Here is a 12,350-nt window from a genome sequence, read left to right as displayed (position 1 = left end):
AATATGAGTTTAAAAAATAAAATAAAATAAATTGAAAAAAATCACTCATACATGGGAGTCTTTCTAATATGGCGAATTATTAATTTATTTTTTTTAAATTAAATTAGAATATATAAAGTATCCAAATAACATAATTGTATAATAATTTAGAAAGACAAAATAATCCAAAAAAATCACATTTCAAAAATATAAAGAAGAAATGTCCACATGGGGTAGCTCAAGCGACAAGGGCCGTGGAAATGAAGTCTCACCGAACCGGAAGTCTTGGGTTCAAATCTTGGGCTACCCCTCCCCCGTAGAGGGGTACATAATGGACATGTAAATCAGAGAGTCCCGCCCCAACTTACAAAAAAAAAATATATAAAGAAGAAATATAATTTTAAAATTATTTCACAACTCATATATATAAACCAATTAAAATACTTAATACCATTAAAAATTAAATAATTGAATTAGTCATTTTAAAAAAAAACTTACCAAATATTTACAAGATCCCTATTTAACATGGTTACTTATATTAAAATACTTTAATATTTTTGAAATAAAAGTCAAAACAGTGACACGTAATACTAAAATTAAAAACACATGAAATTAAAAAATAAGGCTTTGTTCAAAATGATGTACCATGAAATAATTAATCAAGTTCTATTTTTATTGTTTTGCATTTTCATCGCGAAAGGAAGTGGCTTTGTTGGCAGCTAATGACTCATCATATGTGTTGAAGATGGAGATTCGTTTGGGATTCAGATTGTTTCTCTCGGAGGGTTGTTAGGAGAACTGACATTTAGCGACAGACATATGTCATGGGCAGAGCAAAATGGTAGACGAAAAGGTTAGTTGAACTTATTCAAAAGAAGGTCGATAAATATTTATGCCGATAGGTGTTTCTTTTGAATATGTTCACAACCCATTTTCATTTAAATTTTTACTGTAATTTGGCACTTGTCTCTTGGGTGGCGATCCGATGAGACAAATCGACGATAGGGGTTCCGACCGCTGCTCCACTTCATTGACATGTGTTTAACTATGTTGCATCATGGTTTTCAGTTACGGGCGGAATGGTGGGCATTTCATTTTACGGGTGGAGAGTTGCATTTCAGTTTAAGGGCAGATAGCTCCTGCATGTGTCAAACGAGAACCCTTGTCTGCGCTGTTACAGGTAAATTATGTCACAATTATCTTGGATTTCAATGTGTTGTAGTGTGGATGATGTTACAGGAGAGCTTGTATAAGGTAGCAGCCTCTCAGCTCCCGCACTTGTTGAGTGAGAACTGTTGTCTGCACTCAGGGAAGCTCTATCACAACTGCCTGAAGCTCTATCAAGTTGTATTTTCTTCCCAATTTTAATTAACTAAGATTTTAACAATGTTTCTTTGTTTCAGAGTTGTGCTCCAAACCCATCTCCAAATTTGATAAATGTTTTACTTCTCCCATTCCCTTATCAGGGAACGTTACAATCCATGTTGAAAAACTGGTGGAAAACACAGATGAGTGTATAGTTCTTGACAATGATGCCTTGTATGAAATTTGCTTGAGGACACTCAAAATCACTTATCCTAACTGTAAGTAGCATTGTATATCACTTTATTTCATCTTATTCTTAGGGTCTAGGGTTTATAGATGGGTTTATTGAGCTTAGGGTTTAGTGTTTATATATGAGTCAATTGGGGTTAAGGTTTGTGGATTTCTTATCTGGGTTTTTGGTTTTGCAGTCGGAGATTTGAACCATTTAAGCTCTGTGACCATGAGTGGAGTGGCATGTTGCTTGATATTTCTTGGGCGGCTGAGGGCGGCTGAACTCAGACCTTAGGAAGCTTGCAATGAGCATCATTCTCTTTTGTCTTCATTTCTTCATGGTGGGATTCTCTCCCTGACTTGTCAAGGTTCCCAGTAGTACAAAGCACTGGTCGTTCCATAGCTCACGCAACAGATGTGGGACTCGAAGAACATGACATGCAAGGAAACCATGCCATGAAGTTGGTGAGCTTCGTTATTCAAGTTCAATAGAAAGGAGAGGAGCATAAGATGAGTGAGGTACGCGTTTTGTCTCACTTGAGGTAGGTTGGAATTTGAGAGGGAAAAATAGGGTCCCAGGAGGGCCCTATACCTCTGGCCTGTTCTGGTTCTGAAAGAGACATCACTTTCTTGGTTTGTTCGGTTCGCTTTATTTGCACCGCTATCGGTGTGGCAAGCAGGCATGGGTATGGTGAGTGGGACCCTATTTTCTTCAGCAGGGTGAGTAGGGGTTGGATAAGATATTTCAACAAGTTAGTATTCTATATCCAATGACCTTTTTCAGTTATCTATTTGAATGACCTTTTTCTGTTATCTATTTGATTTTCTTAAATATTTATCTTTAACATTTGCATTTATATATTTATATAGTATTTTATGAAAATTAAGTCTAAAAATGCATCTCACTAGTGAAAATTTCCCAGAATTCATGGTTATCTATTTGATTTTGTGAACATTATTGTATAACATATAGATTTATGGGTTTGTTTATTCAAATGTTAACTTCATAGGCTATATTTGTATCAATTCATTATTCCTTCTAATTTGTTTGTATTTATCTACTAAATGATTTACTAGAAAGGGGTAGCAAAATGGAGAAAATGAAACAGAACGATCCTTAACGATGAAAAGTCAACCTCCTACTATTGTATTGAAGATGACAAGTTGCCTCCTACTGTTGCCTTGAATATGTCATTTAAAACAGTCGTTGAATTTTACACCTCTTTTGTAGTTCTAGAATCAACATCCCTCTTCAAGATCTTCTTTGTTTCATTCCATGCCTTGGACAGGCCAACATGTAAACCATCTATGTTGGCATTAAATCTGTCATTCTACCCTCAAGTAACTTTAGATCACAATCTTTGGTATATACCCTAAAAAATTCATATGTGGGATCAGCATTGGTATCAATTTATTGTTTCCTTGTGCTGGCATTTCTCTTCAGGTACCCTTTTCTTGAAGCTTGAATTTTCTATAGAACCATAATTTGAAGCCATCTATTTATATGGAATTACTATTGACAATCTTAAGGTGTTTTCTATTTCTTTTACGATTTCCTCTATTCGTAAGAAACCACTTTCATGCGTTCTCAAGAAACTGTGGAACAATATCTTGTATTGATTTGTAATTTCTTCCCTTTTCAATTTATTTGTTCATGTTTAAGTGTCTTGCTTTGGCATTGATCTCTAAGCAAGTTTTTTTACTTTTTACCATCGTATCTTCAGAAAAATCCTATTCTGAAGCCACCTTTTTGTGGTGGTTAGTGTTAATATTCTGTATGTTTATGTTTTTCTTTCACCCTTGCATGCCTATATATTAGTATTTTGTACTAATTTAATTTTTTTTACTTGCCTACCTTGTCAAGTTACCCTTCTCAAGCCACACTTGCCTTTATCCTACTATCTCGTAAGTTCTCTCCTCTTTGTCAATTTCATATGGAAGTGAAAAAGCCAAATTGATACTTGTAAGAAATTACCTTTTCAGATGTCCTCCATTGGTTTTATAAACTTGTAGCTTCATTTCACCTAGAAGGGGTGATGGATCTCTCATGCAAATAACAATACAATATTTCTTCCTCAATCCCTTAATGAAAGAAATTGAGGAAGGTGAGCATGACTTTCTATGCAATTCTCAGTGGTGTCAAAAACATAACTTGTAGCTTCTCTTCCCTTAAAAGCAGTGATGGATCTCTCATGCAAATAACAATACAATGTTTCTTCAAGATCCCTTATTGAAGGAAATTGAGGAAGGTGAGCATGACTTTCTATGCAATTCTTCTTTCGCTGTGGTGCTAGAAGCAGAAGAGAGAACGTGGTGGGATGAAGATGCAATTATTGTGAGTGATGAGGAAGAGAGTGTGTGTGGTGAGGATGATTGTAGTTATGATGATAGAGACTTGGAAACAAACCATAACACTAATGTTAAGTCTTTCGATAGAATTAATGCCAAGTCTTTTGATGATCTCAAAATACTTGAATGTGTAACTTATACGGTGTTGAAAAAAAAATGTAATCAATTGTGGATGCAATTATTGCGAGGGATGAGGAAAAGAGTGTGTGTGGTGAGGATGATCATCTATGATGATAAAGACTTGGAAACCAGCCATAGCACTAATGCCAAGTCTATTTCCTTGTGTATCCAAAAAGAGAGCCGACATTCATCTCAATTTACCCTCCTCATTACTATTTAATCTCTCCATTAAGCTCTTCTTCTATCAAGCATTCAAGTTGTCCTGATGATGGATCCCGATTGGAATTTGAAACGTTGGCAGAAAATGGTTCTTACTGTGGATTCTCTGGTAACAAATTCAATACTTTATGTTGTCAAAGTCATCGTGAAACCTATGTTGTGATGTTGCAAACTTGTTTCTAGGATTTCGATCCCATTGATAATGTGTATCGGTGCAGTCAGATCAATCTTCTCATCCTTGGGAAAATAATAATTCTCACAGGGGAATAGAAAGGGCACTTTGACACAGAACCATTGTTGTCATTGTTGTTGAATCTTTATATGATTGTTTACTACAATTTTATGCAAGGGCACTTTGACACAGAACCATTGTTGTTGAATCTTTATATAATTGTTTACTACAATTCTATGCAGTGGAAACATTATTCTGTTGTCCTGATTATGAATTTGTTGTACATAATTCTTGTTAGTTGAATACTAAATTTGGGAGATTTTCTATGATTTGATAACCCATTACGTTTTCACTATTTTTTTCTTACCAAAGACTCTTTCACAATATTGTTTTCTATTAATTAGCTTTTTCCAAGAGGGCAGAAGTAATTATGAAATTGATATTTTGATGATGTCAAAATACTTGAATTTGTAATTAATATAGTGTTGAAAATAAAAGAATGCAATCAACTGTGGATGCTCAATTATTGTGAGCGATGAGGAAGAGACTGTGTGTGGTGAGGATGATTGCAGTTATTCCAATAGAGAATTGGAAACCAACCATAGCACTAATGCCATGCCTATCAATAGAACTAATACCAAGTCTGTTGGTGCAGTCAAATCAATCTCTTCATCCTTCGGCAAATAAGAACTCTTACAAGGGAATCACAAGGGTAGTTTCACACATAATAAGAACTCTTACAAGGGAATCACAAGGGTAGTTTCACACATAACCATTGTTTTTTAATCTTTCTATCATTGTTTGCTGCAATTTTATGCAGTGGAAACATTATTCCCTTGTCCTGATTATGAATTTGTTGTATATAATTCTTGTTAGTTGAATACTAAATTTGGGAGATCAACTAAATTTGGGAGATTTTCTATGATTTGATGACGCATCATGTTTGCACTGTTTTATGTTACTAGGACTCTTTGCACTGTTTTATGTTACTAGGACTCTTTGGCAATTCAAAAATTTTCCAAGAGCGCAGAAGTGATTCTAGAACTGATCTTTTGGCAATTCAAAAATTTTCCAAGAGCGCAGAAGTGATTCTAGAACTGATCTTTTAGTGATGTCAAAATAGAATTCAAAAATTTTCCAAGAGCGCAGAAGTGATTCTAGAACTGATCTTTTAGTGATGTCAAAATAGAATTTGTAATTTATATGGCATTGAAAATAAAAAAAATGTAATCAATTGTTGTGAGTGATGAAGTTTGTAATTTATATGGCATTGAAAATAAAAAAAATGTAATCAATTGTTGTGAGTGATGAGGAAGAGAGTGTGTTTGGAACTGGTCTTTTGATGATGTCAAAATACTTGAATTTGTAATTACTAATTTATACTTGAATCCACAACAACATCTCTAGACTTTGAGGAATTTCTTTTCCAAAAAAACTCCCAGTGGCACCATTCAACCACTACTGGCATCATCTCTAGACTTTGAGGAATTTCTTTTCCAAAAAAACTCCCAGTGGCACCATTCAACCACTACTGGCATCTTCATTCTGAAAGACGAGATGGTCACAGCCACATCCAACAATGATATATTAAGTCCCTGTTTCTCTCGATTTCTGTGCAATCAAGGATCTAGCTTTGCTACCGCCTTACCATGGATGCAGAGGATCTAATAAATGCTCAAATTCTTCACTTTACTGCCCAACAACCAAAGCTTCTTAAGAGAAATGTATTACGTATTGCCTCAACTCGCAGTGATAAGGCAATCTCTGCTCCGCGTTAGTTTCGTTCATATACCACTCTTCCACCATCCACCATTGGTTTTGGAATTGGAACTGATAGACATACAAGGTAATTTATCAACCAAATTGATTCTAAAGGTTCATTGTACGTTATATTCATAACTATCATGTTGGGATACCATAATCACAAAATTCACACATCATAAAATCCCAAATGAATCATTAATTTGAGATGATATGCAGATCCCACATACCACAAACAACCTACAAAACACATAACATGGAAAGAATTTTATCTCAAACAACCTACAAAACACATAACAGGGAAAGAATTTTATCCCGATATTTAAAACTAAAAAGGAATCAAAAACCGTTATCCTGATATTTCTAAAACTAAAAAGAATCAAAAACCCTATAAAAAGAAAATTCAAATTCAAGTAGCTATCTTTGAGACAGTGCTAGAAAAACCCACAAGTAAATTATGTGGCAAAATTTACCTTGTAAGATGATATTGCTAAGGAAATAGATACAGGAAATGAAATATTTAAAATTCAAGTAGCTATCTTTGAGACAGTGCTAGAAAAACCCACAAGTAAATTATGTGGCAAAATTTACCTTGTAAGATGATATTGCTAAGGAAATAGATACAGGAAATGAAATATTGGGGATTATGGACTCCACACCTTCAAGTACAGCTCTACAATCTGTTCTACTCTTGAAAATTTTTAATAAAAAATTATATATATATATATATATATATACATATATATAATTTTTATTATTTTTTTATTAAAATAAAAGTAATTAAATGTGGAGGCAATCACTATTTTATGTTGAAAATAAAAAATTGTGGAGACAATTATTGCTTTACGTTGAAAATAAAATATTGTGGAGACAATTATTGCTTTACTTATCATTTACAATTGAATATAGAAAAACTTCATATGATTAATTGAATTTTACTACACTATCTCAATTCTTAGGAAATATTGACAGTTCTGTAAGACAATCAAAGTGCAAACCAAATAAATTGTATATTAAATATTGTCTTTATCAATGATGTATAAGGTGTACATATTAATACATATAGGAAACAATTGAATTATTTTATGAGTGTTTTTGGACTCCAATAACTACTCAAACTGACCCAATTTTAATCCCGAGGATTAAATCTCTAACATTCCCCTCTTAATCCTAATGGATGTACCAAAGTCGAAGAATGAGAGCTCAAAGTGAAAAAATGCATCTCAATGAAGAGTTGAATGTCTCTCAAGAAATGGTTTTTAAGGATGACCACAAATCAATATGGGAGAACTCAAGGTCTCAACCAACATCAACTCTGGAACCTTCATAGCAATTCTTAGAACAACAAAAAAATGTGGTTTTAAGGTAACCACAACCTCTGGAACTATCACAACAGTTCCTCGACAAAAAAATGTGGTTTTAAGGTAACCACAACCTCTGGAACTATCACAGCAGTTCCTCGAACAATTTCAAATATGGAAGTGCTCAATCAACTCAACTCTGACTCAAACTCGCTTGACATCTTGAACTCAAACTTGTAGCATAACTCAATCAACTCAACCTTGACTCAGACTCGCTTGACATTTCGAACTCTAATTTACAGTAGACTATCAACAACTCCCCCCTTGTTGGATACAGGGTGAGAAGTACTCTTCATCATTGCAAGGTTCGTCATCACTCTCAAACATATTCTTCGGTATGAATTGTAAATCTTCTTTGTTATATTCGTCCAATCCCAAGAAGCAATCCATCCAAAATTTAGCCACTCTCTTGCAGTAGTCTTCTTTCTGGAACATCTTGCGCTTTCCATAATGCTCACATGGGTGAAGATAAAAACATTGATCTTTCACATGTCCAACTCTGTTACATTGTTGGCATCTATCAACTTGTTTTGGAACAACACCATTCAAAAATCCAACACTTCGAAATTCTATAGGTTTAGCAAAATCTGGATTGTGAAAAGATACATCCAGAATATCCTTGTTGTAACCCAAACCAGTTCTGTGTTTATTTTGTGTAAGCTCTTCCCATGGTCTTATAAAAGTTTCGGTAAAGACAAACTTCACATCTGTATGCAAATGTCTCTTGCATACGTTTCCCTGAACATGACTTTCCGCTGCACCCAAATTTTCTCTTGAAATCACTTCATTATTCTGATCTGACTGATGCTCAGGCTCAAACAAACTGCTATTCTGGACAAGAACAGGTTTATAATTCTTCTTTTGTAATTCATATAGTTCATCCCACTAAAACTCGGACTCTAGCTCCCAAAATTCAATTTTTCTTTTAGCATTTTGCGAACATGTTTGGATGTCAAAGAGCGTGTCCTTGCTGACTTGGACACAATTATGAATAGTAGACGAAATTAAATTGTTTAATAATTGTAACAAATCATCTAGTTTGACCATTTTATCCAGCAATCAACTTTGAAAAAAGGGGTGTTTGCTACCACCGAAAATGCACCCAATACAATCACAGTTACAATGATTTAACCGGGTGTCGAGTTCAACTGAAAATGCACTTGTTTACAACATAATTTCAACAAAAAATTATCAGAATGTTGCAAACAAAATGTCGTCTTCTTGCTTCCCAACCAAATTAACTTCTTTTTGTTTTGTAAAAATTACCAAGCACAAAGATTTGAACTTGTGACCTTTAACACACCAAATAACTATATAAAAATTCCGACCACAATGCCCTCTTCAAAAGTTCAATATTATTATGCATACATGCATCTCTAATACTCTAACTCAAATCACTATTTTGCCAAAAAAAATTAGTCCCTTCGCACCAAAATTACAACACTCCAAAGCATAATGATAGGACACGCTAGAGTGGAGTCGGGCCAGCTATCACATACCCAATTTCCAAATAACAGACCAACCGATGAAATGATTGAGGGTTATATTAAAATTAACACTCATAGGTTTTGGAAAGATTCCTTGGTACACAAGCAAAACAATTTGTACTGAGCCTCGAGCCTTGCACTATGTATATATGAATGTATATATCATGCCATTCTCTACATTAGACGATGGATACAACATACACCCTCACAAATTTCCGCTATGTGTCGGTGTTGGTTGCTCGTAGTCGGCTATAAAACCAATTTACAACCTTTGCAAACAAAATATAACTTTGATTGGCTTAACTTTGAAGAGTGAGCCAATACAACCCGACCAATCCAATCTAATGAAGAATAATAATAGGCTTTCACTCTCGGAAAGTTCGTGTCTTGTAAGGCATTTAGTGGGAGTAATGGTCATGACAATTGCCTTCATTTCGTTCCAGATTTGGCAGGGCAACAAGGATACATTTATCATATTGCACCTCTTCTTCTTTTGCGCGTTCATTTGGTCATGGATTTGAGAATGACTAACAATGGCTTCCAAGCGAGGTTGTCGTGAACCCCATAACATCTGTGATTAATTCTTCTACAAGAACCATTGTAGAAGCAACTACTGATAAACGTTGAGATGGGCTTGGTCAAATAACAACAAACACCATTAATTTGTTTCGAAAATTTCTTCACAGAGGTAGCAACTTCCACGTGTTTTATATAAGTGGACAGGCACGCACAGAGGTCTATGCTTTGCAAACAAATTTTAGTAGTTATTGGAGTCCAAGAACACTCGGAAACTAATTCAATTGTTTCATGTATGTATTAATATGTACACATTGTACATCATTGATAGAGACAATATTTAATATACAGTTTATTTGGTTTCCACTTTGATTGTTTTACAAATTCCATAATAAATGCACTTACAAATAATTTTATACTTAAGTATGAATGCAATGTCTTTGCTTAGTGATTTGATTTCTAGATATATATATTTTACCCCTTTGAATTTGAACTTGTAACATTTTATAAAAATGTGTGTGTTCAGAACGATTAGAACCACTCAATTTGTATTTAAAATAGGTGTAATCTAACTAATACACAAAATAGTTGTTTTTGGATGTAGTCTAGTAATACAATTTCTAACAACATTATAATTTCTTGTTATTTAAAATATGATTTTGCATGGATAAATGGATCCCCAACACACTCCATTTTCACAACATAAACTTATGATTTTTAAAAATCTATACATAATTTTGAGCAAAATTAACAAGAACAAAATGCCAAAAAAAAGACCATCTCATATGTTAAACTACCTTAAAATATGACAATTAATTTACTCTAGTTGATTTTTAGAAGGCATTTTGAGTGTCAAGTATTCAATGTTCGGTTATAATGACATTTGAGGATGCTTTTGTTAACCAACTCTAATATTCTTACATATTATAAACTTAAAAAAAAAAAAAGTACACAAAAAAAACTTAAATTTAATTTACCAATTACTATTTGCTTAATTATAAAAATTAAAATAACTTTTTCAATTTAAAAATTGTATTGGTGTCTCTTTACACCTTTGGGGAATTCCTAATTTAAACTTTCAAATAAATAACCAAAATAAATATTTATAACCTTGCTAATTTAATAAATATCTATTTGAAATATAGCATTAGCAATAATGCCAACATTGTTTATGACGTTTTCGCTGATGCAAGCTTTGTTAATGACATTTTCGCTAATGCAAGCTTTGTTAATGACGTTTTCACTGATGCCTGTGTTGTTGAAATGACCATTTCTTTTGGAGGGGTGAGAAAATGATAAGTTAGATATATTACAAAAGAAAAAATTGTAATTTTATTAATTAAAACAAAATTACATGTTGCAGATGTTGTGGCGCATTCCATCAGCGTTGTTGACAGCTGATCAAAGTTCATGAAAAACAAGAAAATAATGTACAAGTGCGGAAAAGTCATGCTTTTCGCCCTTTTTTCTTCTCACACTCCCCTTGAGTCGGCAATGTAGATACAAGTGCTAGTGAAGTGTCAGCCACAGGTTGGGGGTTGTCTTTATCAAAATCTGAGGTGTCTGATATGTGATGTCATTTGGATCCGCTGGTATCCATTGTTTCTGGTATCTTTACCAGCTGTGAGTCCATCAGATCTTGTGGATTTAAATCCTCTGCTTCTGGTTCTTTATTCATCTGATTGTTCTTGTTGGGTATGACATGTTCGGCATCCTCTTCCTCCTCGTCATCGGAGAGTGGTGGAGGAAATTGCCATCCCTTGGCTTGTTTCCCTGATTTCTTCTTCCTACAAATGTCTTTTTTGGCTTCTGGACACGTGTTTTGTAGATGACCTGTTTGTCGACAAGTTCTGCATCTAAATGTTGTATTTTCATAATCTAAGCCCTGTGTTCAGCACCTCTATTTATGCTTCAGTTGGATTTGATCTAGAAAACCTCTGCTGAGATCTACTTCCACACAAATTTGTGCGAATGTGTAGATTCTTTCCTCTAGTCTTTGGGTGTCCATTTTGATATAACGCCCGATGGTGTTACCGATTCCTGCAAGGACTTGTTGATTCCAAAGATGTATTGGGAGGTTGTGCAAGCGAACCCAAACTAGCATCCTTGAAACAACCATTGTGTTTGCATCAAATTCTGGAAACCATGGTGTGATGAAGAGACCCGTGGACCCCCAGAACCAAGGTCCTTCCTGTATTATAATATCTCTAGCCTCTGCTGAAGGGAAGTTCACTATGAAGAACCCCTTGGAACAGAGATGTATTTCACATTGTGTAGTCCAATTTGTGAAAATCCAATGAAATATCTCAACAGGCTTGGGCCAAAAACAGTTGAATCTGCAAATTATAGCTTGATTTTCAAATATAGTACAGTGCTCATCTGTTTCTAGTATATCTATGTTTAATTATGGGGTATGATTCAGCTGCTCCACAATATATGGCCTTGGTTCCATTCCTGCTTGTTTTGGTGGTGTTGCGGATGTATTTTTCCCTTGGAGAATGTTTTTGAAAGATAGTCCTCCATTTTTTTCCCCTGATGTGTTTCTGCGTTTTTCGCTGAGCAACATCCAATTCCTTATCCCCTATAAGGATTTTTACTGTTATCTGCCATGCCACCTCTTAGTCTCAGATTGAGAATTATGGTTGACACAAGTGCGATCTTCTAGTCCATAAGATGCTTGGAGTCCTGGAGTGCTTTGCCCCCATGTATCAAATTTTGTAAACTAGTGGGATATCCCACTTGTTGGGAGATAAGGTTCTTCAGATGCTTCACACTATCGGTTCCATGTACCCAAATCAAATGTGTTTTTCCGACAGGGGTTTTGACAAAAACTTGGAAACAGAGGGTACT

At 34.6% G+C, this 12,350-nt stretch overlaps 1 protein-coding gene across 1 annotated transcript; it reads left to right on the top strand.

The window, feature by feature from the left end:
* Nucleotides 1–813: 813 nt before the first annotated feature.
* Nucleotides 814–2,328, top strand: LOC149185597 (uncharacterized). Its single transcript, XM_089412441.1, has 3 exons — nucleotides 814–1,159; nucleotides 1,383–1,562; nucleotides 1,713–2,328. The coding sequence occupies exons 1-3, from the start codon at nucleotides 1,015–1,017 to the stop codon at nucleotides 1,808–1,810; spliced, it is 423 nt and encodes a 140-aa protein (XP_089268567.1). The 5' UTR covers nucleotides 814–1,014; the 3' UTR covers nucleotides 1,811–2,328.
* Nucleotides 2,329–12,350: the final 10,022 nt, after the last annotated feature.

Source organism: Pinus tabuliformis, chromosome 3_1, assembly GCF_031772625.1.
Source record: "Pinus tabuliformis cultivar Carrire ecotype Pingquan chromosome 3_1, CPIR1, whole genome shotgun sequence".
NCBI classification, from domain to species: domain Eukaryota; kingdom Viridiplantae; phylum Streptophyta; class Pinopsida; order Pinales; family Pinaceae; genus Pinus; species Pinus tabuliformis.
The sequence above is the reverse complement of the archived record's forward strand: the minus strand, read 5'-3'. Positions and strand labels throughout refer to the sequence as shown.